The 18899-nt window shown below is 46.1% G+C and overlaps 1 protein-coding gene across 4 annotated transcripts in view; it reads right to left on the bottom strand.

The window, feature by feature from the left end:
* pax5 (paired box 5) overlaps nt 1–18899 on the bottom strand; it is a 50197-nt gene that overhangs the window by 20549 nt on the left and 10749 nt on the right. For all 4 annotated transcript variants that reach the window (XM_034533957.1, XM_034533959.1, XM_034533956.1 and 1 more), the window contains 4 exons: nt 14808–14973; nt 11851–12048; nt 11084–11148; nt 7387–7512 (listed from right to left, as the gene is read on the bottom strand). In XM_034533957.1, the coding sequence (XP_034389848.1) occupies nt 7387–7512; nt 11084–11148; nt 11851–12048; nt 14808–14973 (555 nt within the window). The remainder of the gene's footprint in view (nt 1–7386; nt 7513–11083; nt 11149–11850; nt 12049–14807; nt 14974–18899) is intronic.

Raw genomic sequence — 18899 nt, 5'->3', positions numbered from 1 at the left:
ATGCAATCCATTACCAAGCATACGGCGTCTCTCATTCTTGATCTCTCAGAAGTACACCCTCGCCTCTCATATATACACACCTCTCTGTCCCTCGTGTCGTATCAATCATACACACACACACACACACACACACACACACAGACACACCAATATATATTGCTGCAGTATCAGTATTAGACTGTGAGCTCTCGTATCCTGCAGTTATTGCGAGGCTGAGGGACTGAACGAGACAATTATAAGAACTCTGAAGAGTCGCAGCCCACAAATGATTAGAAAAGAGAGAACCAGAGAAAAAAGATAAAGAGAAAAAGGGGATGAGTGTGAAAATCCCCCGCTATAGAGCCAATTCATCACTCCAAACCGCTCCTGAGAGCCTATTTTAGTGCTGGGGGTCACTGTGTGTTTGGCGTGCGTGTGTGTGTGTGTAATGGAGAGTGTGTGTCCGGTGGCAGAGGGAGTGATATGACAGACAGGTGGAGAGGGGGTGGAAGGGGCTTCAAATATCAAATTTTTTTTTCTTCCATTTGGACAGAAAATACAGATCCATTTGGACCCGACTGTGATTCTAAAGAAAAAACAAAGAGTGATGAAAGACAGCAAGAAAAAAAGAAACAAACTAGAGCTTTAGGGCTTTAGCGCATATTACCACATTGAACATTAAATATGGGTATTGGTACTCAATACCTTTCAGGTATCGACCAAAATAATCCAGTACCAAGTATTATCAAAACTCGTCCAATTATTTATGCATTTTATTCTTTTTGTGCCCAGATGTAGAAAGAAGTTACATTTTGCCTGGATTTGCTCGAAGCCAATCACCGCAACCGTTTTTTTAATTGAATGCGACGTGTGATTGGTCCACTACCGTATCAGCTACAACTCTTACAACCAGGACTGCCTGTCTGCCTGCAGACAGGAGCCAGAAGCTAATCTGCTATGGTGGCTAGCAGCCCGCTAACGGTGCTAACAGCAAGAACAGCGCTAACAACGACAACAGTGCTGACAGATCAAATTAAGTACTCCACTGATATCTGTATCATTTTGGGGTACTGACATTGGGACTGGCATCATACTTTGTTTTTTACAATTACAAGTTGGGTCTTAATATCTTAATCTTCTGGGAGGACTCCCCCGATTGAGCATTGAGCTGGACTAAAGAACAGAGATTTCAGCAGAACCAGATATATATTGTCTGGTGAGCCTATTTCTTTCAAACTTCCTCCTTTGTTTTTATTTCTAAACTTGTAGTCAGCAACTTCAACCAACGCTGACTCAAGTGACATCACTTGAGGTAGCTACTCCCTCTGGAGCCACATAAAAGGCTTATACAACTTGTTTTCCCCATATTATGCAGTAACACCCACCAAGACCTGTAAACAGACCTAGTGTGTGATGTGATGCGTTCCCCTTTAACATAGTATATTTCCCGTAACCAGCTGCTTTCCATAGATTTTTGCAAAATTGACATTCTTGTTGTTGTTGATTGTAAAGCCCTCTGAGGCAAATTTGTAATTTGTGATTTTGGGCTATACAAAATAATCTGAATTTAATTGTTTGGCGATGAGGTTGAGCAGTCCGAAGGTTAGCCAGGATGTCAACAAGCTAACAGTTCAAACTGATTCTCTAAACCACTTTAAACAGAGGAAGGAGCACACCTGACGTGTCAGTAATAATCCCTCCATTGCACGGGAGATGTATGTGTGCGCTCAACTATGACAAGTACATTGGGTCAAGGTTGAATAAGAAAGGGGCCAACAAGGCAGTTCCTATACTAAATCAATCATGTTCCTTAGTTGGCAAACCAACCTGCATTATCATCTGACTGCTCATATGTCTTGAGCGATCGGACCCACATCTTACAAATAACTTGTCGTGTGCAATGTTAAAGTTACCAAGAGGATTGATGGGCAAAACTATGACAATACGACCCAAGAATCCTCCTTTAAATGGTAAATTAGCAATTTAACCACATGCTAATCTATAATTCCTCAGCTGTAAAATACTCCTGATTACTGGTTGCAAACTCTATTTTCCCAGTTTGGGTGGTAACCTCTTAGAGTTGATGTCATTAGCACAACGGGTGTTTTTCAGTTCACTTCAAAGACGTGCGAAACAACAACAAAAAAGAACCTCACACTCACAGTGCTCCATAACTCACAAAACCTCGCCGTACCTTTTCAGTACACAAAACCTCTTTCGCCCTCTCTCACACAAACACACTGCTTGATCATAATCTCTCTTTCTCGACCATATAGTCTCTCTCTCTCTCACACACACAGATGCTGGGAGCAGTGTGAGTGTATGGTCCAGGTCTCTTGGTGACAGACCAATCAGGGGGGAGATAAAGCCAGTATGATGCTTTAGCCTGGTAACCCACGGCGACCCATTTAATCCCACCGGCCAGTCCCCATGATGGAATTCAATTGATCAATCATGTAGCTCTGATGGCACCATTTCAGCCGGCTTATTGCTTTCTGCTTTCTTGCTGTCGCACACAAACACAAGCTTGCACGCACACACACAGACACACACCTGAATACACACTGTAAGACTGACCGCACAGGACATACAGAGAACGCAGGCAGAACAGAGGCCCTTGTAATCAGTAATAGCAAAGCTTTTACTTATGATCATCAATATTGTCTATTTGCCTGTGTGTGTGTGTGTGTGTGTGTGTGTGTGTGTATGTGTGTGTGTGTGTATGTGTGTGTGTGTGTGTGTGTGTGTGTGTGCGTGTGTGTGTGTATGCGTGTGTGGGTGTGTGTGTGTGTGTGTGTGTGGGTGGGTGGGTAGCTTGATATCCGGCTGGTCTCATTGTGTCCATGGATGGGTAAAGAAACTCATTGCCGTGACGGGTTAAATCCTATTCACTGTCGGATACATGCACATACACACACACACACACTCACACACACACTCACACACACACTCACAGCTGCCTCTATCTCTGTGAGTCAGTCTCAGAAGGGAAGCGCTTCTCTTCCCTCTTTTTCAGAGCAGAACAAAACAAACAATGAGCCCTTATTGTTCTCTCTTCTCTGCCTTTTTCCTCTCTCTTCCGCCTTCTCTGTCTCCCTCTTTTGCACTCTCTCTCTCTCTCTCTCTCTCTCCCTCTCCCTCTGCCTGCCGTTGCCATTTTATTCCCCGACAACCCAGGAACAGTTGAATTATTAAATCCAAATACCTCAGAGAGTTAGTCACCTGTTTGCGTTTGTGTGTGTGTGTGTCTGTCTGCAGGGGGTGGGACACCACCAGTGTGCATCTTTTTGCACTTGACATAGATTATCATACTGATAGGACAAGGGTCGTAAGTCTGACCTCACAGCCCCAACCTGTGCGTGAGATGACAGAATTACTGTAACGTGGCAAACTGTTTGTGTGTGTGTGCGTGTGTGTGTGCGTGCTTTTGTGTGTTTGTGTGTTTGTGTCTGTGTGCCCCATCTAAACTCGAGAGATCAAAGTTGGGGCGGTGGAGCACTGAGAGGACCTCAGGGTGAAGGGCGGAGCTCCACTCCCTCCTCTCCTCCGTCCTCCGTCCTTCATCCTTCATCCGTTGCTTAACCCCCAGCGTCTTTTATCTGGTAAGCTGCTGCATGTCACAGTGGATGCACAAGGGGGTGAGAGGTCATCTTGGCATTCTGGGTAAAAATATTTCTGCTTTTTTTGGTGTGCATACATGAGTATCCTTTTCACTCGAGGAAAGAAACATGCCCTTTCTTAACAGGCCCACCTGTCCTGAATCCCATATTCATGTTGGATACACATGCATACGCGTACACACACGCACACACACACACAGTCCCACATGCACATGCACACGCACACACACACACACATGCACACGCGCACACAGCCTAAGAGAATGGGTTAAGATACAATAGTCCCCCTTTGGCCCCACAAGTCAAGTTCTTCCATTCACTCCCATTCATCTCCATTTCGCCCCTAGTCACCCCCCACTTCCCCTCGCTTTGGCTGGGGCCACAGGTCACCGCAGAGCTTTACCCCCACACACTCCTTTTGCCAACACACACACACACACACACACACATGCCATGATCCCGCCTTCTTGTGTTCACTTGCACAGCTGCCATTTCCATGCTTGTACATTACAGCAGAAATAAATGCTTGTTTTTATATGTATATATATATATATATATATATATAGTTAACATGTAGCATACATAGATATTATAGTTTATATCTTTATGAATTATAAATATGAATTATATTCATCTAAATTGATTAGTTTGTGTTCATAAGAAGAAAAAGGTGCACTTCTCCTGCACCTAATTTCTGTTGGGTGGGCCACGTCTAAAGAGACATTTTGACTTCCCACAGGTTGAGCAAAGGGGGCACAAATAACACTCGATAGCTCAGTTCCATTCAAGTGTCCAATGAAGCCATGCCAGAGAACCATTGTGCACTTTATCAGGAACAGCATCAGGAACAGCTCAATGGAATTCGGTCATCGTTAATATCATTAATATGCGGCTCAGAGATAGAGCGGGTCATCCACTTATCGGAAAGGTTCGATCCCCAGCTCCTCTGGCGCCATCGACGCATGAGTGTGAATGAGCATCATGCTGCGAATATTCCCACTGACATTGCATGGGATCTACTCGCGGGAAAAATTCGCAACGCTTTTGGTGTGAACGCAGCATTAGAGTTTGGCACCTTGCATGGCAGCCTCTGCCATCAGTGTTCGGGTATCAATGGTATCTGTGCCTTTTCTGCTATTATGACATGTCGAAATGTGATTCTGTGCATTTGTTTGCCTTTTCATTACATATTTTGTTTTTGGGAAACAGGTTAAATCAAGGATTTGAACCTTGTCTGAAGCACACGAAAAACACTGTAACTGTCTCAGTACATATTCACATTAATATCTATATATGTATCTATAAATAAAGGCTGTGTGATTGTTGGCCTTGTGTCTGACGTGTGTACGTCTCTTGTCTCCCGTGTACAAACGCTCGTACCGACAAGCATATGGGCGTGAGAGTGTGTGTGTGTGAGAAGCTTGCATCACTGTGTATTTATGTATGTGTTTGTCTGTCCATGTCAGCGCATGCTGTTCCCCCCTGTCGCCCCGTGCTGCGCGTGTGTGTCATTATCCAGCGGGGGCTGCTCTAATGGAAGCTGTGATTAGCAATGCTGTTAATTAGACCACAGAGCCGACCGCGCAGACCTCTGCCACAGAAAACACTGCAGATAAAAAATTCAAAAAACACACACACACACACACAGCGGCTGAAACGTGACGCTCTGGAGATGCCTCAGTGAAACGTGAAGGGATGTAGTGGTTTCTGATGGGAGCTGTGAATCGCAGCGTCCAGTCAAAGTAAAAACCAGAGACAGACCGCATATGAAGCCCATATGTAGCCCATATGTAGCCCATATGTAACCCATATGTAGCCCATATGTAGCCCACATGTAGCGCATATGTAGCCCACATGTAGCGCATATGTAGCCCACATGTAGCTCATAGGTATCCCACATGTAGCCCAAAAGTAGCGCACATGTAACGCACATGTAGCGCACATGTAGCTCACATGTAGTTCAGATGTAGCATACATGTAGCATACATGTAGCATACATGTAGCGCACATGTAGCACACATGTAGCTCACATGTAGCGCACGTGTAGCTCACATGTAGCTCACATGTAGCGCGCATGTAGCATACATGTTGCGCACATGTCGCGCATGTGTAGCGCACATGCATATGTAGCGCACATGCATATGTAGCGCACCTGTAGCATACATGTCGCGCACATGTCGCGCATGTGTAGCGGACATGCATATGTAGCGCACCTGTAGCATACATGTCGCGCACATGTAGCGCACATGTAGCACACATGTAGCACACATGTAGCACACATGTAGCGCGCGGTCCAGCGCGTCACACACAATAATGCTGCTAATTAGATAACAGAGCTTCGGCTTCAGCTGCAGATTCAACCACAGGGTCTGTGCCGCGGACACACAATAGAGTGGGATACATTTGTTTTATTGTAAGTTACTCATATTGTTCTTGTCATTTTTAATTGTTATAGCAAGAAAAGAAAAGGTGTAACTAATAACACAGAGGAACAATAACGATGAGGAACGAAGAGAGCCTAATTGCTAATGTAACATTGGTGCCTTTCATCCTGTTAAAGGTCAGTGCAAAGGACGACTGTGGGTCAGTATTTCACATTACATACTTTAAAGGGCTCTGTAGACACTAATCAAGCTTCCGTCCACATTTCGTGCAATTTTATCCAAAGAAATCTACAAAAGAATTATACTGCATGTTTCCATCCAATACTGCTACGCGAATATTAGCACCTGGGTGCATTGAGGGAAGCTGGCGATACATTTTCCAACCCGGGGCCATGAAGCCATTGCAGGCCCGAAGGGCGTGCAACAAGATGGCGTGATCAAAAGTGCGCCAGTCCAATTGTGAAAAAGGAAATATAGTGTTTAAGCACTATTGCTTGAGGCTCACAAAACAAGGTAAACTTTGAACCAACGCCTGTACAACGAGTGTGTGTGTCTGTGTGTGCGTGTGTGTGTGTGTGTGTGTGTGTGTGTGTGTGCGTGTGCGTGTGCGTGTGCGTGCGTGTGCGTACGTGCGTGCGTGCGTGCGTGTGTGTGTGTGTTAGGCCTAAAGTCTTTGTGCTCTGCTGATCGGTAAGTGGGCCGTATCCGAGCATGTCGAATGCTCAAGGTCCACCTGGGATTCATCCTGGAACCGACTGGAATGTTTTGGAAATTCATCAGCAGTGGGAAAAGGACCCCATACTGTATCTTTGTGTGTGTGTGTGTGTGTGTGTGTGTTAGAGACAGAGAGCGAGAAGTACCCCCAAGTGGCGTTCTGTCACCCCCCCCTCACTCCGACATCTGGTCCTGTCTCATTTACCGTAGGAGACTGTCTGTTTGATGGCTTTTTAATGCCACTGACACTGCCACATACACACCAAGGAGCATGTACACACACAAATATACCTACAGTACTAACCCCCCTTCGTGTGTGTGCACGCCTCCATTAACATGCATCCAGCATTGATCCGGAGTGACAGCATACATGATCAATAGTGCATGCATAAACTGACTTCTCAGCTAGCTCTCCAGTGAAGCGCCTTTAGTAAACAAATAGGGTGTTTCTGAATGAAGATGTTTGTTTTAGATTTCCCATACTGCACCTGCACACACGCTCACACACATCTGTCATTGATCCGAGTTCTTTCCATCTGGGCTCTCCGTGTTGGGAGGGAACGGAGGGGGTCCTGAGGCTGTACGCATCGTTCATGGACAGTATATCTTGTACTCATACTGTATAAGGGTTACTTGAAAAATTCTATGACCCCCCCCCCAAAAAAAAAAGATGTGCAATTTTTGCTCACCTTCGTCCCTCTTCCTCTTGCCCACGTCAGCGGCTGAGCTGATACCCAGAATGCCGCTGATGGAGTACGAGGAGCCGGCTGAGTCGCCGGTCACCGCTGACACTTGTGAGGCCGCTACGGACGTCGCTGCAGACAGACCACATGACAATACAGTTATGCATTGGGGGAAAAGACGCCTGAAAACTATATCAGGTACCAAAATGTATCAGGCATAGCTCCTCGGCCATAAGGCTTATATGCATATATCTGGTCCCCGTTCAAAGGCAAGAAGCTAAGGAATATGAATCGAGTATAAGTATGCATATTTCTCTTAGCATAAAAATTGCCATATTCCAAATAACAGAAATTAATGTTAATATATGACTGAAAAGCTCCATGCTATACAGGCAGATAAATGGGCAGACTGCCAGGGCCCGCAGTGCTTTTTCAAAAAGTGATTCATCTCAGCAATCTGAACGCAATGACACAAGGTGATACAGCCAGAGCCAGTGAGTCAAACTTGACTTCACACCAAAAGCGTAGTGAGTAGATCCCATGCAAAGTCAATGCACAGACGCGAATGGTTGCGAATGACGAGAATTTTTGGCCGGGCGGCGTGAATTTTGGCAAAAAAAATCCGCTCGCCGCTGAGTTACGAAACCTAATCAGCGTTGAGATGCTCCGACCGCCTGGCTGCTGCTACTCTAGTAACGCTGGAAGCGGAAGTTATCCAGACGGAGTCGGTGCAATTCATCGAGCTGTGTGAGCCTACGGATGATGTTATGAACCGAATATTATATAATATAAAATATAATAATATATAATTATAAAATATGCTTGCTGTGACTTACCGTCGGCCCAAGCTTTACTGTGAAACCATAAGTAACTTAAGTCTGCCATCTTTGGCAACATATACCATGGTTAAATACATCAATATAGTACATCAATATACAGTAGTTATGTCACGGTGGCTGTAAAATGTGAAGTCTCACTGCTTTCTTTATGATGGATGCTGTATGTTTCGAGGGCATTTCAGTGATAGTTACTGAAGCCGGAAACGGCCGTACAAGCCATCTTTTTTTTTCTTTTTTTTGCAGTTATCTCGATATCGCAAGTTTTTTTTTTCAGCATCTCGAGAAAAACAATCTCTTGAGAGATTCTTATGAGACACAGTTTGGACAACATACAGTTGATTTACGGATTCTGTTCTCAAAGATCATGTTCTCAAAACAGTATCACGTGCATATTTATATAGATACCGTCTTCCACCGCAACCTTTTGGAACTAGATCATTTAGGTGAACCCGGTACCGGCTCTGTGGGGCTTTTATTGTAACATCTGCATTGATTGTTCCACCTACTCATCTCATTAAAAAAGCTCCCCTAATAAATTATGAAAGTTTTTGTTGAAGTAGATCTCAAGGAATTCCTGTGGGACTGTTAGACTAGAAGGGTGGATAAATACACATGTGGCTGGTGATACTACTGTAATGCACCCTATTTAGGGCTTGTGTATAATAAAGGTCCCCCGTAGCCCAATAGCACGACTGTATTCTTCATATGTGCTATTTAAAAGCATCTTAAAGAAAGAGTTTCATCAGATGAATAAAATCATACTAACCCCGAGTGACCCAGAACCCTGAAGCTGTTGTTCACTGAAAACACGCCTGCTGAAGCATTTATTGTTCTTTTGTTAGTCGGAGTGCAACACTCACATGTCGTGATTACGTTAGTGATGGCACTTTCACAGACACAATAAAAAGCTGCGTGAAATCCTATATTTTCTCTCCCTAAACTCAACAAAGATGCACTTTAATCCCCTAAAACTTTTACTCAGCCAAATTGAGGCTTGAGAAAAAAAGAAAAGAAAAAGAAGTCTGTGTTTTGCCCTTCGTTGTCTCTCCCTCTAATCTCTCCCCCCCCCCCCTGGACAAGTTCCTCGCTGGGCGACAAAGCAACATACTTTTCACCGCTTTATTGACACACACACACACACACACACACACACACACACACACGCACACGCACACGCACAAACACACACACACATTCTGCAGACTGACACAAACACACGCACACACTCTGCAGACTGACACAAACACACGCACACTCCGAAACATGCAGTCACTCATTCCTTGGTCCCTTATCTGTGCCCCTGTAAGCGGACATGGGACTGAGTGACAGTATGGTATCCCAGGAGGGACATAAAGGTGTGGAGCCAGACATCCTAATCCTCTCTCCCAGCAGACCCCCCAAACACAGAAAGACAAGACCGAAAAGGGAATACAAAAAAAAGAAACGATAAACCAGAGGATCAGGGTCCCTTCTAGCCGTTACTCCTTCGCTAACGACAAGGAGAGTATAATGAATGCATATCCCTCCTTTTCCCATCACTTGATTTAGCACTTCAATTATCTGATTTTCTTTTCTCTTTCTTTTCACTCCTTTTCTTTTTTTCTTTTTTTATCAGACGTAACGCTTTTATTCCGCAAATCCAAATGTTCAATTTTCCGCCTGGGAGTGGGGACCCATTTATCTGTGTAATCTGTAAGCGTGCGCACACGCGCGCGTGTGTGTAGGTGTGTGTGTGTGTGTGTGTGTGTGTGTGTGCATCTCGGTGTCGATGCACATGTGTTTGTGTTTGTGTGTCTAGGCAGGAGTCAGGGAGCAGTGCGTGTGAAATTAATTTAGATTAATAGACAATGTGCGATTATGAAGATATGAGAGACACCGAAACACAATCCACTGCAGGGTGAAGTGTGGAAGGAGAGAGAGAGAGGGAGCGAGGGAGCAAGAGTGGGAGGGAGGGAGGGAGGGAAGGAGGGAGGGAGCAAGAGAGGGAGGGAAGGAGGGAGGGAGGGAGGCTCTCATATTTATTTGTACTTATATTCATAGAGTAAAAGGAAATAACGTTTCAGTCATAGCTGTAAGCGATAGTTTGCCTCAGTCTGTAACATGTTTAGGAACTACAAATGAACAGTCAAACCGTGTTAATGTGTCAAGGGTCTTTTGATCTGGAATATTAATTTCACTCATAGAAACGTCTTTTTTTGTTGCTTATTTACTCAAACGTGCTCGCACTCCACCTTAAACTGGCAAAATAAAACATGGCCGAATTAACCCCGCAAAAAACAAAACCTGCGTTGAGGCCTCTATCATTTGACTTCGTTGTGTGGGTTTAGCTGTGCATATTACCGAACAAATGTGCGATTATTCCAGTGAACACAAACCAACTGGCACATAATAAATGTGGAGCCTTTGTAGCCCCCTGAAGGGGGACCTCGGGGCAGTTGCACACTTTGTCCGGGTTAATAATCCAGCCTTCCTGTGAAGGAGAATTTAGGAACATACTGTAAATGCTCCATCATGATCTCCATAAGCAGACATTTCAGTGCTTATAATACCTATATATTTTTAGCATTGAGCTGGACGCAGCTGTCAACTCTCAGCTTTGAGAGGTTTTTAACCCCCAGTTCCACCAGACACGCTCTACCTCCCGTTGCACCTTAACTTCATTCCTCATCTTGATTGAAACATTCGAGCAAAGACCTTCGTGGCACGCGGCGTTTCACTCCGGGTTAAGGTTCAGAATCTTAAATATGTTTCGTTGTTCCGCACGCTGCACTCGGGGCCCCCGAGAGGCTCACACAACAACGGCTCCGCCGGTAAAATGTGCTTTGACAGTTGGAAATGGGGATTTTTTGTGGCGGCGGACCTACCTAAGTTGTGAGCCAACACTGAGCCGGTTTGGCCGGGCGGCTGCTGCACCTTTGTCCGAATGATCCTGCAGGAGGAGAGAGAGGAGATATTAGTGTGTATGTGTGTGTGTGTGTGTGTGTGTGTGTGTGTGTGTGTGTGTGTGTGTGTGTGACAAAGAGAACATGACCATCGTGGGAGCTAAACGGTGTGTGCGTGTGTGCGTGTGTGTGTGTGTGTGCGTGTGTGTGCGTGTGTGTGTATGTGTGTGTGTGTGTGAAGTGGCTGAGGCAGGCTGACATGGCAGAGGGGACTCACACTTCCTGCTTGGCTGCTCATGCAAGCCCTTTTCCTTCCTCTTTCCTTTCCTTTCTTTTTCCTTTTCCTCCCCCTTTTTTTCCGTCCTCTCTCATGTCCTCTCCTCTCCTTCCCTTCCCTCTCCCTTTCTCTCCTTTCCTTTTGTGTCCCTCTCCGTCCTTACTCTCGCACACCTTCCTTCCCTTTTGTTTGCCTCCTTTGCTCACTCCTTCTCTCTCTTATTTCACCATCTCTCTCTCCCTCTCCCTCTCTCTCTCCTAGCCTCTATGCTCAGGGGAAAAGGTTGTCATTGTATCATCGTGTTGAACCACTGAGCTGCAGCCACTTCATACATATGGAGACTGGGGCCTCTTTGCATTCTCTTCTTCACACACACACACACACACATAAAACACACTGTATTGTATTGCTCTGAGCTCTCCCTACCCTCAGTATACCTGTTGCAGTGAGTTGACACTCAAACAGAACGTACCTGTTGATGGAGCTGACGCTGGGGACGCTGTCGTTGTCGCACACTCTCTCGGCCAGGAGCCGGTCCCGGATCTCCCAGGCGAACATGGTGGGGTTTTGGCGTTTGTAATCGGCGATCTTGTCGACCACTTTGGGAGTAGCAACCTTTGGTTTGGATCCCCCGATCACCCCGGGGCGGATGCTGCCCGTCTCGTAGTACCTGCCAAATCAGAGCGCAGAGGAGGCTCGCGTTGGTGCACGGAGGGCGTCGCATTTACAGAAGAATGTGTCATCTCAAAGATCCAAAATGGGAGAAAAAATCTAATTAAAAGAAAGCAACATGTAAGGATCATGAGGCTAAGACCTTTGAGCTTTCATGACTGTGACTTGATCAAAGGACGTCGGTGCTCCTATTTTGACCTTTTTTTTCATTTATCAATGCAGATAATTGTGAAAAAGTCATCAAATCCCACTTAAATTCCCAAAATGGTTACTACTGTCGTTCTTTTTGTCAACTAACTGTGGTTCTTAAACCTTTGGTTACAACAGTTTGTCGTTTGGAGCAAGAGTCGCTCACACAGGGGCAAATAGTGCAGACTAACTGACACTTAGTGGTGATTTGGATATTGATCTTTAAAAGAGAACGATCATCCCGTCTCCTGTCGCATTTCTAGGACGATAGTTTTTACATTCTCACTGTCCTGTACTGACAAATTAAAGTGACGTGCAAAAATCTTAAATTCAGCTGTAGCTAGCATGAGTCTGTTATGATGGAATCGTGTGTGTCGTGGTTAGTGATTGGGGGAAACTCTGGTTGGTCCACTTACATGGATGTCTTTTCAAAATAAACTTCCACCTTGACAGGAAGTTAGGTTTTCGGAAGAGCGCATGGTCGACGGGACAATGTTCCTGACTTACCTGCTTTAAGCGACCATTTCTAAACTGGACAAAGACGAAAATATATTGCAAATATTACAAATGCATTACAAAAGATATTCTGACGGGAAACTGGTGACTCTTGCCACATTTAAAGGACTCTGTTCTCTCACAAATTAATCCATTTGTCTCGTTTCCATTACGTTTTTTCTAATGCCTTTGCTATTATCATTAATATTATTATTCTTTGGAAAAGACATCTTCAACCCCCAGACTTAGAAAAGCAAACTTTCTCCAGGTAAATAACATTACATAAGTTATATTTAATGCCTCACAGAGCATTCATTGGAGCCGGACACTTGATGCTCCACACAGACCAACACTTATTGCCGTGATGTCAAAATGTTCCATATGTAGCGGTGCCATCTCTACTTGCAACACGTGAAACTGACCACCTCGCGGTCATTAAGACCAACAGAGCCGTGCTGTCGTTTGATTCATATTGTGACAGAGAAGAGGGTGGCACACACACACACACACACACACACACACACACACACACAGATTCAGGCGTTTCGTGTCCACCATGGCTATTTCATGAATGTATTTGCATGCAGAAGGGGCATCGGTGCAGGAGGTGGAGGGATGGAGGGGGGACAGCAAATGCGCTACAGAGCTTGCAGAGAAAGGGGGGATGCTGTGTATGGATGCAAGCTGTCAGTCAGTCTTAAACCTGCTCTCTCTCTCTCTCTCTCTCCACCGCTGTACGGTAGAGTTATCCCTTCCGTGAAGATGTGTGCTCCTGTAAATGTGTGCTTCCTTGTTTCCCTTTTTGTGTGTGTGTGTGCGTGTGTGCGTGTGTGTGAGTGCATGTGCATGTGCATATGCGTGTGTGTGTGTGTGTGTGTTGCACATTTGGACTATTCACAGCTGGAGTATAAACACAGCTAAAGGAAAAACAACAAACAAATCTATTTCCAAATGGAAAACTATTTAAATTATTCACAGCAAAATCATCGGTGAATAAACGAGCGTGGTTATTGATATCCGCACAACGGTGAGCTGACGCACACGCACACACACACACACACACACACACACACACACACACACACACACGGAGCACTAGAGTTGCTGTTTTTGTTCTGCTGGCACCAGAGAGACAGAGAGGAGAGGATAAAACAACCCTCCCTCCTTCCATCCCTCGATCCCCCCCCCCCCCTCACGGTAACGCTTCAGTGAGTTGAACGGCCAGGACAGGGGGAGAGAGAGAGAGGAAGATATAGAGAGGAAGACAGAGAGAGAAAGGCAAGGGAGAACAATGAGCAACATATTTTCTTTTTATATAGCTGAGGGTTGCTGTAGCTAATCCTTTCCCCTCCGTCCCCTCAAATGGTCTCTCTGTCTCTCACCCCTTCCCCCCGCACTCGTCTTCTTTAACATGCCTTTCCCCTTTTTGATTGTGTTCTTGTCTTTCTCCCTTTCTCCATCTCACTTCGTTTTTTTTTTTGTGGGGGGCGGGGGGCGGGGGGGGGGGGGGTCAGAAATATGGTGCCACTTTCATTTTGATGCTAATTCCCCAAAAAGTGATGAATCTTTTCCCTTTTGTCCCCTTTTCTTCTCCGGGGGACGGAACGAGCAGGGATTTAGAATTTTAGCTTTGAAAAGGCAGAGAGAGAGAGAAAGAGAGAGAGAGAGAGAGAGAGAGAGAGATGTGGAGGGGGGTTGGAGAGACACAAAAATATTGAGAAGGGTCGGGAGAGAAATACAGGACACAGAGAGAGAAGAGGAAGGTTAAAGGGGCAAAAAGAAAGAAGAAGAAGAAGAAGAAGAAGAAGAAGAAGAAGAAGAAGAAGAAGAAGAAAAGGCAAGCGAGCAGACAGCGGTGGAAACGCAGCGTGGATGCTGAGGGGGTCAAAGGAATGGCAAGTCAGTGTGACCTTACAGGGGCTTCAGTCTCACACATGCTAAGCCAACACCTGAAGCCAACAGAAAAACAGATTCAGACATGTACTGTAAGCTGTCCTGCTTCAAAGATATTCCCTCTAAAGATGGCGATCCACCAGTAGGGCCGACACGTTTGTACCACTCGGCCTCGTTTACCTGCCCAGTATCTTGCTGACACACCCGTGGCTGACTCGCAGCTGGCGTGAGATGTCGCAGGGCCGGACCCCTTGGTGGGCGAGTTCCACTATTCGCTGGCGGACCACGTCCGGGAGGGGCCGGCCGTTTACAAACACGCCTCCGAGCTGGTTCACCCCGCCGTGTCCTGGAGGAGAGAGAGAGAGAGAGAGAGAGAGAGAGAGAGAGAGAGAGAGAAGACACGTCAAAACAAGGTCAAGGATGAGTGAGGGGGAGAGGAATGCCATGGCTGCCTTTGAATTTAATTAGGCCACAGGCAGTGAAATGAGACAAAGATAAAGTTATCCAAATGTGACCAGATGAAAGTCTGAACGGGTGTGACCTCACAGGTAAAATCGGTGATCACAAAAGTAATTATTGATTTGCTGCCTCGTCTTTCCTCTGATTACAATTTTCTTTGGTTTTCCCGTTAGATCGTCGTGCGATTCTGGATTCAACTCTGGTTAAGAAAATATTTAGAGCTTGAGTCACACTTTCTGGACTCGGATCCCACGGCTACTGGAGTCAATTTAATATCTCAAAATGATGTGATTTCTCATTTCTCAGCACAATAGCAAAAGTTTGACTGTTCCAAAGTGCAAGCGTTGCTCATTTTCACACGGGCCAGAGTTGAGCTGTAAAATCTTCAGTAAATGAGGGGATTCATTATTGACCAACTGGCCCCTTTACTTAAGGATACCACTAATACCCCCCCCCCCCCCCTTCCTCTCTCTCCCCTGGGGAATTTAATTTAGGAGAATAAGACTGATATAGAATAGAACAGGACACAAGCTGAACCCTTATGTAATTCTGATCATGAGGTTGTTATGACACGTTGTAATCCTTCCCCTCTATGCTCCTGTAAATATTGGACATATGTAGCCGCCGGCTTAAATTATCTCTTTGATTGATCGATTTAAAGCAGCAATAAGTCGGAATCGGGTGTGCATTGGAGCAAAGTAGTGCCACCATGCGGCGCGTTTTCGAAACTCTTGTGATTTTCTCAATGATTGAGAACTTAAGACGACTTAGTTGCACGTCACAATATCTCGATGTATGATTTCATCACGAGGCGATGTCATTGAAAGAGAAATGATCATATTGAGGGTCCAGCCCTAGAGCAAAGTATAACATGGGATACAGTTTGCACCCATAAATCAGATGATGAGGAGAAAAGGAACGTCCCAATGTGACGCCTTTTAAATGTACTTTCACGGAACACCAGTGATCCGACGATGAGGACCTGAAAACATCATTATTGGCCTTTTTGCTTGGAAAGTACTAAATTGACGGTTTTTGATGTGTTGCCGATGGCCTGATGGATTAACCAACTAATTGTTGAGCACCAGCCCTGGAGCCTGTCCCAGCATGCACCTGAGGGGTCAGCAGTCTGGAGATCAACACATTCACACCTCTGTTAACTCTCTCTGTTGAAAGGCTCCACACAGCCAACTAGGTCAGAACGCGCAGGGGCCTCTTGCTGGGAGACGACGAAGCTGTATCAGCCAATATATAAGTATATATATATAAGTATATAATACAGTAAGCAGTAGTGGGATCCATACGCTCTCTCCACAGCTCCCTAATAGTGTGTGTATTTACTGTACATGTATGTATCTCACCAAAGGCAGAGTGTAAATCAACCAGATTTTCTTTTTCTGCCACATAATCCACTGGCTTTTGTATTACCATAGTGATTGCGTCTTTAGGGGAAACACACACACACACACACACACACACACACACACACACACACACACACACACCACACACTAATCCTAGCTTTGGGTGTAATAGATTTTAAACACATTACCCCAGCAGGGATACCCCCTTATACACAAAGCTGTCCCCTGAACCTGTCCCCCTGTCCTCTCCTTCCCTCCATCAGCATAGAATAAAGAAACACACACACACGCACGCACGCACACACACACACACACACACACACACACACACACACACACACACACACTTGTGCTACTCCAGCTCAAACAGAAACACATCCACACATGAAGTGTGAAGTCTACAGTCTCCGTCTGTGAAATAAAACAGAGATGCTTCCGAGCGGCGGGCCAGGTCACTCCTTCCCTCGCCTCTTTATTTTCTGGAGCTGGAAGGAGACTCATTATGCAGACGCCTGCCGCAGACGCTGCAGATGCATGCAGTAGACGCATGCCGTAGACACCTTGCACCGCATACGCCTGGCATAGACGCCTGACGCAGACGCCTGACGCAGACGCCGCAGATGCATGCAGTAGACGCATGCCGTAGACGCCTTGCACCGCATACGCCTGGCATAGACGCCTGACGCAGACGCCTGACGCAGACGCCGCAGATGCATACAGTAGACGCATGCCGTAGACGCCTTGCACCGCATACGCCTGGCATAGACGCCTGACGCAGACACCTGACGCAGACGCCTGACGCAGACGCCGCAGATGCATGCAGTAGACGCATGCCGTAGATGCCTGGCGCCGTAGACGCCTGCCGCCGCAGACGCCTGAAGCAGATGCCTGACGTCGCAGATGCATGCATTAGACGCCTGCTGCCACAGACGCCTGGCACCGCAGACGCATGCCGTAGACGTCTGGCGCCGCAGACGCATGCAGTAGATGCCTGACGCAGACGCATGCCATAGACGCCTGACGCAGACGCATGCAGTAGACGCCGTGGCGCCGCAGACGGCGCGATTTGAAAAAGCAATCGCTCTTTTACAAAAGACCCAATATGTAGACGCAGTCAACATGATCACGCATCGTCCGCGAAAGCTGAGCTCAATGTTTTAACCAACTTTTAAAGACAATATCCTGAGAATATAACCCTCGCGGTGAGGTCAGTTATCCCAGAGCATTGTGGGAAATATAGGATTCAGGGGGGTGTTGGAGCTTGACCCATATGGACTGAAAGCCAGGTCCTCTGTGGGTTTGACTTTTCTTTCTTTTTAATCCATCTCTCACCAGTCTCCTAACTTTATGCGACACTAAACATCACCCCTTCAGCCAATCGACTGCGTCGACCTTTCTGAGCGCTGACACGTGGTGTTTTGGATGATTTCTGATGTGTGAGTATTTCTGGGAAGCAGTGCAATGAGCTGCCTCTGACTGAAGATGCTCCTTAACTGCAGTGACCTTGTGGTTTGCACTCGTTTACACGGCAAACATTCGAGAAGGTGTCTTGTAATACACATCTGCTGATTGGGGGGTTCAAAAGTAAGATCTGTGGGATTTCATCATGAGGATGCGTCGGCTTGTTTTGAATGTAAACAGGTAGCCTAAGCAGCTCCTGGGCCGCTGCTTATTCATGGTCACAAATGGGCCTGCCAATCTGGACAGAAGACTACTTTTTGTTTTAACATATTTTGGGACATTTTATACCTTTGTGATAGTAGAGAGGGGACTGGAAGGTCCTTGAATATTGCCGTTCATGGTCAGCCAGCGCCTTGACCTCATGTAGCCCATCTGAACACCTCCGTTCTGGTCATTTTGTTTCCCTTCTAATTCTGCAATTTTACTGGAAATCATAACCGTAACATCCCACTAGGTGCTGAGACGCAGGGAGGAAACTCACAGACGTTCCTCAAAGCAAGAACGAGCCCGCTGACCTACATGGACAAAAATCCTGAACACACACACACACACAGACACACACACACACTCTCGCTCTCTCGCTCGCTCTCTGTGAATGTTTTGTACAAGTGCGAAGGCATTATTCTCTTCCTCCTCTCCTTTTTATCACGTCCTGGAACCTTTCGATGAATAAAAGCACAGGTTTCCCCCCCTTACCCTTCTTTGCTGGGTCGTTTATAGAAGCCCACTGTGCACACGCCCTCCTCATCAAAGGTATCTTGCAGAGAAGACCCCCCCCCCCCCCCCTCTCTCTCTTTCTCTCTCTCTCTTCCTCCCTCTCTCGCTCTCTCGCTCTCTCTCTCTCTCTCTCTCTCTCAGATAAGAGTAAATGAAATGGTTCCTTTCACCCGTCCTATCTGGGCTGGGGCATGAAATACGCCTTGCTTTGTAAAGAGATGGAGAGGAATGACTTGTGACCTACAAAAAGCGTCCAGATAACTATTTATTC

This window comes from Cyclopterus lumpus, chromosome 1 (assembly GCF_009769545.1).
Source record: "Cyclopterus lumpus isolate fCycLum1 chromosome 1, fCycLum1.pri, whole genome shotgun sequence".
Classification (NCBI taxonomy): domain Eukaryota; kingdom Metazoa; phylum Chordata; class Actinopteri; order Perciformes; family Cyclopteridae; genus Cyclopterus; species Cyclopterus lumpus.
This window is presented reverse-complemented; position numbering and strand designations above follow the sequence as displayed.